General features: G+C 39.9%; 1 protein-coding gene across 5 annotated transcripts in view; it reads right to left on the bottom strand.

The window, feature by feature from the left end:
- Positions 1–12,277, bottom strand: part of TAB3 (TGF-beta activated kinase 1 (MAP3K7) binding protein 3) — a 1,373,830-nt gene that overhangs the window by 164,464 nt on the left and 1,197,089 nt on the right. The window contains exon 5 of one of the 5 annotated variants that reach the window (XM_044072389.1): positions 376–434. The exons of the other annotated variants lie outside the window; for them this stretch is intronic. Coding sequence (XP_043928324.1) covers positions 391–434 — 44 coding nt within the window. The 3' untranslated portion in view covers positions 376–390. Of the gene's footprint in view, positions 1–375; positions 435–12,277 lie in introns of those variants that run through there. 5 annotated transcript variants of the gene reach the window in all.

Raw genomic sequence — 12,277 nt, 5'->3', positions numbered from 1 at the left:
TGATTTATTCTATACAGCTTCCTGTCCTTTTACTAAAATATGCATGATTTTGAACTATGTTGAAGACCTAATACACCGCTGCTTGTGATGTTTCTGTTCAAAATTCTCAAGTGATTTCACTTGGACTCTTTCCTCATCTTGCAGACTAGATAAACTTCTTGGACTTTTATTATTACAGTTCTGTTTTTTTTAATAATTCTGAAACCTGCATTTTTTCCAGTAAACAGATTACATAGCATCAGCAAATTGGAATTCCGCTTTCCTCCTGTCAAAAATTATGATGGTGATAGCTTACAGATCATAAAGGCATTCTTCTGTAATCCAGCAATACAAGATCAATGTCTCTTTTGGTCAAACATACCACATTTGCTCACATTTTCATTGTTTGCTTCACATGTTCCATCTACTTCTCTGCAGAAATCTTGGACTCCAAGCTAAAGAAACAAATATGCTTGAATTATTGGCTAACAGTTCACAGCCAGCTGTCTTTCTTACTCAGTTATTTCACACCTAACAAATACTGACTTAAGTACATACATTAAAAGTAAATAATGGAGTACCTTTCAACTGCATAACTTCTAGAGTCTCACTATTGTAATAAATGTGTACCAGAATGCTGAAATTATTACTTGGAAGCAAATCAAATCACTCTTTAAACCAGGATACATCGAACTTCATGAGGTATCAGGTCCTCTTTCTGGTTCTGAACTATACGCAAGTTACAACAGTCTGGCACCATTTGTTCTATTTGTGCTGTCATATTAGACAAATACATGATGTCTCTTGCTTACACCTTAAATGAGGCTCAATGATTTTCTGAAGCATATGGTTCGGTTTCTCAAATGTAATGGAATTGTGACTTTCTCACTCTTAAAATATTCAGAATACACAGTTTGTCTCAGTTGGTATCTCTCTCTTTAATTTCTTCAAATATTTTGAGCTTCTAATACCATGATGGGAATGGACCCCATTTCTTAAGTCAAAGTATGATTAAAGTCCATGAAATTAGTATTGTTTCAATCTTTGATGTTAGCCAGACATGCTCTTCGCAGCCCTTCCAACGTGCCCAGTAATGACTCCTCCTGTAATTCATATGGAGTTAAATATACTGGAAACATATCTAAATATGAATGTAAATCTTTTTTATAAGACCCAAAGCTCCTACTACTACTGGAACTGTCTGGATATTCTTTGTCCACATTATCCAAGTTTCTGCCTGCTAAATCCTGGTATTTTATGACTGTCTCTCTCTCTCTCTCTCCCTGTATGTAAGACACTGTTGTCACTGGGTGTACCAGTTTCAATGATCAATGCTACTTTTGTCTTCTTTTCATGGAATACTATATCTGGTTCTGTTGCATCTATTTTTTGAACTGCTGGTAATGGATGATCCCATGTCAAATAAACTTAATCATTTTCTATGATGCTTTGTGGCTCACATTTAGGTTTTTCAGCTACCTCAAGGTTAATATGTTTGCACAATCCCCAATGCAACAGTCCTGCCACATTATTATGCCTTTCAGTATACAGACCTGCCATTAGTACATCAAAATCAGCAACAAGATGTGTGACAGTTTCCAATTATGTTTTACAAAGCATACATGTCTGTTTCTCCCACATCTTCAATAGACTTTGTAAAACCAATGTGTACGTAAGTCCACTATCTTGGGTCACCAATATTAACCTTTCATCTTTTGGTTTAAATTCACCTCTTCTTAACCATTCCTGCATTGAATCCTGATCAACATGAGGCTGCTCCAAGAGTTTTCTCTACTTGCAACTATATTTATTCATTTTTCACATTTCTTGCCTTCTCATCTGATCCTTCACCTTATATGCTTTCCTTTGATTTTGACACATTCAGTTGCTGCCTGATTTTTATCTACTTTTGGTTTGATTTCCATTCCCGCTTGATGCCGATATGCTTCTGCTAAACTAAGCAGGGAAGTCATCTTAAGACTTATTCTACTCTTGTTTCAAAACTTTCACTACATTTGGGTCTTGTGAGGTCAGCAGATATGGATGCAGTTCCACGATTGCAGATTGATACATGTAATCAATTTTGAGGAGGCACATACCTCCTTCAGAACGGGGAATATATAAATCTTGGTATGCACTAATTTTTATAAATCATTTGATGAGCAGGAAGCATCCTTCTTGTTTTCCTGTCTAACATATACAACACCTTTTGGGGCCAGTCAAAGTTAGGACAGGAACACCAAATTGGCTTATAGCTGGGACTTTGTTCCTAGATGTCAATACTTAATTTTAGTCTTCTAAAATATTCCTTACTGAGTTTTATTCACATTTGTTCATTCTTTATTGTCGATCCTTCATCAGTTCTCAAATATTTATACACTCCCTCTTGCTCAAGTTCTTTTACAGCACATTTCTGTCATAAAAATAGTTATGTACTCACCATAATGTTCCATCTGTGTTGTCCATTTTCATTCTCACATATGGGTTCAAGATCTACTCCCTTTGATCCAACTCGGCAGTTGCAAAACCTTGTAGCAACCACCTACCCACAGTGCAACTCTCCCAATCACCTCAGATCTTTTTGCTGATAAAAATAAAAAAAATAATAGACTAGAGGGGTCTATATTATAAGTTTGAAGTTTAAAAACTTCGAATCTCATATGATCAACATCATATGAACGAAGTTTTCAAATATCGAACGTTTCAACGGGGATCACTGTAGGGAATATTTCCCTTCACTTCAATGTAGTGCGGTCTCGGAGTTGGTATATTTAAGTGACGGGGGTGTGGGGGGCTTGCCATCCTGCATACAGCATTCAGGTAGTTTTTTTTATTTTGTTTATATTTTACGTTTGATATTTGAAAACTTCTCTCATATGGAGTCGATCATATGAGATTTGAAGTTTTCAGACTTCGAACATATAATACAGACCTGACTAGAGAAACATGTTGAACAAGTGAAAGGCCATTACTGGCAATCAAGATTAGCCAATTGTCAAATTTAGATTAACTCCCTCATCTAAAATAGAAAGGGACAGGGGGGTGGAGGGTGGGGTGTTGAGGAAAAAATGAAAATGGACAACACAGATGGAATGTTATGGCAAGTACACAACTACTTTATCTGATGTTGTCAATTTACACTTTATCCTCATATGTGGGGGACAGTCCCCAGCTACCTTTTTCCTGGGTGACCTTTTGGAAGGATATTCTTCAGAAAGTACAGTTGTGTACACTTACCATAAATGTAGATGTTCGAGTGTATTCACTCGAGACAGCATCCAAAGCAGGAATCCGAGACTCTGGTATTCAGGCCGACTGAGGGCTACCTGCAGGCAGATAACCCAAATGTGATGACTGCAACAGTGAAACACAAAGAACATCCACTGAACCAAAGAAGGCCCTAACCGCAGAGACCAAATTCAAGTTGTACTGAGTAATGACTGTATTAGGGTTAGCCCAGGTGGCTGCTACACAAATATCATCCATGTATGCTCTGGACTGAAAGACCGAGGAGGTAGCCTTGGCTCTAATGACCTTGAACTGTTTCTGGCAGGTCTAAACTTTGTCTCCTGTAAATAAAAGATATGTAGTCTGTAATCCATCTGGCTAAGTAACCTTGGTCATTGGAAACCCCAATCTAGTCTCTGAAAAAGGAGATAAATAACTGACTTCCTTTTATGTCCTTTGTTCTATGAATGTAAAAACTTAATTGTCTGTGAACATCTAACAAATGTAACAAATATTCAACTTTATTGGTGAAGTTTGGGAAGAAAACCAGTAGATTAATAGCCTGGTTGATGGTGTTTGCTGAAACTATTTTAGGCAAAAAGGGTGGGTTTGTAAGCAAAGTAACCCTGTCTTTATGAAAAACTAAGTATGGTGGCTGGGATGATAAAGCCTGAATCTCTGATATTCTTCTTGCAGATGTGATGGCTACCAAGCATATGGTTTTCCAAGAGAGAAATTTTAGTTGACAGGTAGCCACTGGTTCAAAAGTAGGCTGTATAATTTTTTTGTAACACCAAATTTAGATTCCACAGTGGTGAAGGGGACTTGAGTAAGAGTTCCTTTCAAAAAGGCTTTGCAGAGCTTATGTGAAATGAGTGAGGAACAATCAAAAACAATGTGAAAATTAGAAACTACACGTTAACTGTAGCATAAGCTGCTCCCTCATTAAACAACTGTGCTAAATACTCCAGAATAGTGTGTATAGGAGAAGAAAAGGGATCTACATCGTTTTCTTGTGACCAATGTATGAATCTCGTCCATTTACTGTTACACAGATTTCATGTAAAAAAAGCACCTAAACAGGCATGTCCAAAGGTCAGCTTCTGGTGATTTCTCCTATCTACCTGGTGAATCTGGGCATACTGGGGCAATGCAGCAACTGCCTCATGTACACAGACAACCCTCTCCTACCACCCAACACTACAACTAGCGAGAGATGCACTTACATAGCCAAACTGGAAGCAAAGCTCTCTCCAGCCAAGATTGTGCTAGACAGTCAAGAGGAGAAGGTTAACACCTGCACTACACCTCAAGCAACACATAGTCCTTCAAAACCCACACACAGCAACACTAAACTCACATATGCAGAGGCCCTTAACATTAACCTGCTCAAGCAACAAGGACCTCCGAAGCTGAAACACAAATAAACACCAGTCACAACTAAAGTGACACATAGCTCACAACACCAGTGTGCCACCCAACAATAGCCCCTAAGACAAGACAATGTACCCAACACTTTAGCCATAGGTGACTCTATAGTCAGGCACACTGATGTCCCACTCACCAGGCTGAACAAGGAGAAAATTACAGTCAGCTGCCTGTTGGGTGCCAGGATCCGCCACATAACGCATGCACTCAACTCACTCCACAACAAGTACAAATACGACTCTGTCATTTCCATGTTGGAGTGAATGACTTGAGACATACCTCCCTGGACTACATGAAGAGAGATATGGAACAGCTCTCGGATTATGTGGCCCAGGCAGGTATGACCCTAACCCTGAGTAGCATCCTGCCTTCGCCCAGAGTGATACCACAGTATAAGGACAAAATGACTGACTTCAACAATTGCCTAAGCTTCTGGTGTCATTCAAAGGGGATCCAGTATCTGTCTGCCTGGGACGACATTATCAACAAACCATGATGCTTTGCCAGAGATGGTCTGCACCTGTCACCCCTGGAATTCAGGTTACTGGCTAAAGCTCTTGCCACCCCTATAGTGCCTTTTTTAGGCAAGGTTCAAAGGACAAAACCACCACCGTAACAGATACAAGCATGCAAAATCTGAAGGTAATGCTACTCAATGCTAGAAGTCTAAACCTCAAAATGCACTCTCTCGAGGCACTCCTAAATATGGAGAACATTGATATCGGTGCAGTAACTGAGACTTGGTTCATGGCTCCAGAGAGCACCCCTGCAATACCTGGCTACAACTCTTACCACACTTTACGGCCGCCAAACCAAGACCGAAACACTAAAGGTGGAGGAGTGTCCATATTCACCAAGGATATTCACACCTCCAGGCTAGTTGCCCAACACAATGCATCTGAAATTCTCCAGGTGCAACTAACACTAGGTAAGACTGCAATCCAAATTGTAGCTTGCTACAGATCCCCCACCATGCCCCAAAAGTCTCACTACACCTTTCTAAACATACTGGAAAATATTAAGATACAACCAAACACCCTAATACTGGGTGATTTCAACTACCCTGCCATTAACTGGGAAAACTACTCGGGTACCAACACCTTTTCCCAACGGTTCTTGGAATTCATAAATTCCAACACCCTGGATCAACTAATCCATTGTCCCACCAGGGGCTCCAATATCCTAGACCTGGTCATTACCAACATGGGAGATAGATGCTCCACACCAGTGGTCACCCCCTCATTGGTCAGGTCTGACTATAAGTAAACCAAAATGAATGGTGGTAAATTAGTGCTCCAAAAAGACAATTAAACAAAAGAATAGCACTAATGTTGCGAGTCCACGTTACTCTTTTATTATCACAAAATAATATAAGGAATTAAGCGCTTTCGTCAATGAAACCTTGACTTCATCAGAAACAATTAGAAAGCCACACAACACATTCTTAAATACCATAAAATATCCAATGATTGGTGAATGTCTGTCACAAGATCAAAGAGCTAAATTAAGCAAGAATATTCTTAAAGGAAAACTTTTTCTAAGAAGACAATATTTAAAAATACAATTTCTACTTGTTAAAAATTTCTCCAAACCCAAAAATAAAATTTAAAATCTAAATAATACAATATTGAAATCTTTGACAAAAGATAGAACCATTACCACTGTGAATACTTTTAATGAAGCTGTTAATTAAAGTAAAGAAATTAAATACCTTCTGCTTTTTCTTTTAAAATAGGGTGGATACTCAGGTAACCATTTAAACCAGGGAAAAGATTTGCAGCCACCCTCAGTTGCCACATAAGCTCCTTTTTATGTAATAAATTCTGCCAATCCCCTCCTCTAGCCTCTTGTTTTATGTAATCAAGTATTGCAAATCTATAACCTGTGTAATGCTCACAAATAATACTATGCTTATACAAAGCATTAGTTTCTTTTTTATTTTTAATATCATACATATGTTCGTACATTCTAGTTTTGAGTGTTCTTTCAGTTTTCCCAATGTAGAACAAGTTGCAGGTATTACACCTAGCTATGTACACTAGTCTACTGGAACAGCAATTACCTTCCCTAAGGTAAACAACAGTTTTCATTGTATTTTCCAAATAAATCACTGGATCTTGGAAAATATAAGAACAGTATTTGCATCTACCACAAGGACTAGTACCTCTTTCTACTTCTTTTATATTTTTGTTGTCAATAGGTACATTTTGTGCTCCCTCTAAAATTCTTTTAATGTTTGGTCCAATCTTTGTAGTAAAAAAAGGTTAATCTCCTACCACTTTGTATACCTCATGATCTACTTTGAAAATACTCCAGTTTTTCTGTATTACTTTTTTTAGCTGTTGACATAAGGGGCTGTATTGTACAATACAAGCTTGTTCAAAATTAATACTATTTGCTTTTCCACTTTTTCCATCATATTTTATAACTTGTTTTTTGTTTTTATCTAAACCCTTACCAAGAAGGGGTATATATTTTTTCCTCCACTCATCTAGGACTTCTTTTAAAGTGTTTTCTACCAAGCCTGCAGGGTAACCCCTTTTCCAAAATCATACTTCTAAGAAGTTCAAATTCACTTTTAACATCTTGATACAAAGATGTCATCCTTGCTACCCTAACGGCTTGTCCTTTTATAATACTCTTCTTTCGAGATAGGGGGTGATGACTATTATAGTGCAAGTAGTTGTTACAGAAGGTATATGTTTTCTATAAATCCTAGATATAAATTTTTCTTGACCTTTAATAATTTTAATATCCAAGTAACTAATTTCATGGAAATCGTAATGAAAAGTAAATTTTAAAAATTCTGTAGTTTGATTCAAGTACTGTATAAATAAAGGAATACTAGTCTGATTTCCCTTCCATAAAATAAATATATCATCCAAGAAGCAGCAATAGTAGGATATGTTCTCAAAAAACTCACTTTTAAACAAGTGTTGTCTTTCCCATCCCAATAAAACTAAATTGGAATAGGTGGGGGCACATGCAGCCCCCATAGCTACACCTCTGACTTGTTGGTAAAATTCACCCTCAAAATAGATGTAATTGTTGTCCAAAATTATTTCCATTATTTCACTAATCAGTTTAACCTCATCATTGTCTAATTTGGACAAACTATATAGGGTTTCCTCAAAAAAGGATAAACCCTCCCGCTTTGGAATACAGGTAAAAAGGTCAATTACATCAATAGTCAAGAGGTGTACATCAGCATGCCATAGATTGTCCTTAAGTTGCCCAAGAAAATCCCAAGAATCTTTGACCAAATGTGGACATGAGTCAACCACGTGTTTGATCTTCCTGTCCACAAACACAGATAAATTATGGGTCTTAGATCTGGCTGCCGCCACTATGGGCCTAAAAGGAGGGTTCTCTATACTCATGTATTTTGGGTATACCAAAGATAGCGGGGAATTTTTGGATGCAAGTTGGTTAAAAAATCATAAACTGTCTTATCAATTCTTTGATCCATCAAATATTCATACAGAAAGCTGTCAATTCTTCGGTAAGCTATATGAATCTCATTCCTAGAACATACTGAATAATGGTTTTCATTAAACAAAATCTCCTCGCATAGCGTTAGTGTAATCAATACTATTATATAATACAACACCCTCCTCCCTTGTCAGGAACCATAACACGAATGCTAGTATCATTTCTCAATTGGTCAAGCAGATTCCTCTCTGTTTTGTTCAGGTTGCAAAAAGTTTTTTTATAACAACTCCAGATCTCATAAATTTCATCCCTAATAACCTTCTCAAATGTACCAACAAGGGGATGAAACGGGGGGTTGAAAGTACTACTTTTCTTAAGACCTGTCCTGGTTTGATTAACAGTGTGCTTTTCATTCTTGGCATTTATTAATTTTAAATTAAGTTTCCTTAAATATATAAGGTCTGACTATAAGCTAATCACCCTTGACATCCACATCCCACCCCCCAGTAAGGAAACCTCTGTAAAAAACTTCTCCAAAGCCAACTTCATACTACTCAAGTCAGAAGTGACAAACTTCATGACACCCATGCAGACGGAAGCTGAAAGTTCGACTGCTGAATCTTACACTAAGGCACTGTACGAGGACATCCACTCGTGCATGAATCGTGCCATCCCAAATAGAACCAAGACGCTCTCCTCCAAAAAAAGGAAGCCAATCTGGTGGTCCCCTGCTGTAAACAAACTATACAACAGAAGGAAGAAACTGTTGCAGAAAGAGGAAAATCCCAGGATGCAAAAAAACTCCCTTGTCAACCTCAGTAAGAAACTGCGATCCCTCATAAAATCCTCCAAAGCTGGTTACGAAAATAAAATTGTCAAAGATTCCAAAGACAACCACAAGGCATTCTATAGTTATGTCAAGAATCTAAAAGGCAATGCTCAGATCTGCTCTGAGCTACAACAGAATGGCATTAAATATACCGATCCCAAGGATACTGCCAATATCTTGGCAGATCGATTTAGTGGCAACTTCACCCCCTAAATGGCCCATCTCAATACCAAAAGATTGCCAAATTCCGGTAATTATGCCCACACAGGTAGAAACCACACTCTTCAAATCTAAGAATACAGCATCCATGGGACCAGATGACATCCTGGGCTGTGTACTACATGAACTACAAAATGAAGTGGCACCTCACCTAAGTCTCATGTTTAATCATAGCCTCATCTCAGGCTTCATGCCCACTGAGTGATGCACAGCTACAGTTATCCCACTCCACAAGGAGGCTCCACCTTGGATCCCGGGAACTACTGTCCCATCAGTCTGTCGAGTCTGATCTGCATGGGCATGGAATGCATCATCATGGCACGTATAAACAAAGACATTGGCAACCTTCAAACACTGGACCCCACCCAGTTTGGGTTCGTGAAGGGCTGATCTTGTCTCCTGAAACTGACTGACTTCTTTGAATCAGTCTCCAGAGCTGAGGACGAGGGTAAGGCTGTCCACACAGCCTATCTGGACCTCGCCAAGGCCTTTGACACCATCCCCCACTCTGGAATTATGGATAAACTTACTAAGGTGGGCATAAATCCCTATGTCACTCGATGGGTTGCCAACTGGCTTACTGACAAAACCCAGTCTGTAAAAGTAGCTGATTGCAAACCTAGCTCCAGACAAGTGGAGTACCTCAGGGTTCAATCCTGGGACCGCTCTTGTTTGGCTACTGCAGGGTTCAGTCCTGGGACCGCTCTTGTTTGGCATTTACTTCTCTGATCTACAGGCCAACACTAAGGGACTCTGGCTAACAAAGTTTGCAGATGACTGCAAACTGGGAGCCATTACTGAATCCCCAAATGATGTGGATATTCTACAAAAGGGCCTTCAGAAACAGATGCTTAGTGCCAGAGCCATGGGCTCAAGCTTAATGCCAAGAAATGTATAGTTATCCCCTTTGGGAAAAACTACGTACCCATGAATTACCACACAGGTGGCAGTACACTAGCACCGAGTGTGTGATGAGAGACTTAGGGACACAGGTGGACATTGGTCTCACCTTTGATAACCACATCGTCACAACAGTCAGGAAATCCTTCTATGTGGCACACCTCATCACTAAGGGCTTTTCATCCAGAAAAAAGGAGGACATTGTCCCACTGAACTCATCCCTCATTAGACCCATTATAGAGTACAACTCCCCGTTTGGTATGTACCTCACAAGACATCTGCAACAGCTCGAAAGGCCGCAGGAATACCTCACTAAAAGAATTACAGGCCTAAAGCAGATGCCATATGCTGACCATCTAAAAAAACTCCAGCTATACTCTGTGGCATATCGTCTACTCAGAGGCGATCTCTGCTTAACATACAAGGCCATGTCAAACCCTGAGCTGTTGGACATGCTCCACTTAAAGAAGTCCCAATTCCTCAGAGCCACACGCTCCAGGGATCTAAACCTTGTTATCACAATAAACAAAACATGCTGGATGGATAGGTTCCTGACCCAGAGACTCCCCATACTCTGGAATAGACTGCCCATACATGTCAACGAGAGCGCCTCCTTGGCCCTCTTCAAAAGGAACCTTGACGATTGGATGGGAGATGGGAAATTCATCCCAGGGATCACGTCAGTTGTCCTGCTAGACAGGGGTCCAGGGAAGTAAATATTGTGGGAAGAAATATCCAGGGAATTGTTATGGCTAGGCTTGTATAGGCCCTATGGCCGACAGCCTCGTACCAACCTATGAACCTATGTAGATGGCTTATGAGAGGATAGTAGAATGTGACACACTGGTGAAGAGATCATAGACCATCTGGCTAAACGGAACTGGAGATAACAAGCTGTCAGCTTGAGAATGTGAATTTTCGGGTGAGACATTCCTGCCGGATGTGACAGGAGGTCTATAATTGGATCCAGAATCCATGATTTTTTCCATAGGTGAGGTCAAAGAAAGGGAAACCAGATCTGTCGAGATGAATAATGGACAATGAGGATTACTTCTCTCTTCTACCTGTTCACTTTCAAAGAAATTTGGGGATAAATAGAGTTGGGGAAAGCTACATAACAGACTGGGAGGCCAATCGTGAGCGAGTCGGCTGGCCCCACTTACAGAATATGTCTTCCTCCACTTTCTGATTGATGAACCACTAGTGAGGCATAATAAGAGATATGCTTAACTTGTCTGCTATCACACTCGACTTTCCCACAATGGGCATTGCTACCAGAAAGTGGTTGGACGAGATTGCCTACTGCCATATTCTGAGCACCTCTTGACATAAGGGTATGATTTGGTCCCCCCTTGCACCAGACTACCGACATGTTGTCTGTCTAAATCGCAATTGACCCCAGAGGAAGAGCATTATGAAAGGCTTGCAACGTTAACAGCACCACTCTCATCTCTAAGACATTTATGTGCAAATTGGTCTCTTCTGTACACCAGGTGCCTCGGATTGTTTTTCCCAGATAACTACCCACCCCCCACTCCCAAATCTGGGAAATGTCAGTGGTCACTGTGGCCTTGGGGAGAGGGGGCACAAAAGAGTGACCTTGGATAAGTTGATCTGATTGAATCCAACAAGAAAGATCTTTCTTGAAAGTGTTCCTTATCGGGGCTGATATGGGTTGGCGAAAGATTGATCATTGTACTGCGAGCAGCCACTTTAAGATTCTCGTGTGGAATCTTGCTAGTGGAACTAGTATTATTGCTGCTGTCATAGAACCTAAGGCTTGAAGTACAGTTCAAGCAGATGCTCTTGAATTGTGTAGTAACGTTCTGACCTGATCTCTCATGGTTATCACTCTTGATGATGGGAGATGTGCTACCATCTTGATTATGTTTAGGCTGAAATCCAATTCTTGAGAGGGGTCTAGATATGACTTTTTGTAATTTACTGTAAACCCTAACAAAGAACACATTCGAAGAACAATGTCTTTTGCTTTTAGGAGTAGATGCCTGGTCTGTGCGGTAATGAGCCAGTTGTCTACATATCGAAGCACACGTAATCCTTGCTGCCTCAAGTGAGCTGCCACTATTGCCATACATTTAGTGAACACTCTGGGGGCTCTAGTGAGGCCAAATGGTAGTACTCTGAACTGATAGTGACTGGCTCCAAGCCAGAAGTGTAAATGATTTCTGGATCGCATGTCCATCTTTATGTGGTAGTACACATCCTGAATGTCTATCAAGCACAGCCGATCATTCTTTTCAA

Source organism: Protopterus annectens, chromosome 5.part0 (genome assembly GCF_019279795.1).
Source record: "Protopterus annectens isolate FY-2018-M chromosome 5.part0, PAN1.0, whole genome shotgun sequence".
Lineage (NCBI taxonomy): Eukaryota > Metazoa > Chordata > Ceratodontiformes > Protopteridae > Protopterus > Protopterus annectens.
Note: the sequence above shows the minus strand (reverse complement) of the source record. Positions and strands in the feature narration are given on the sequence as shown.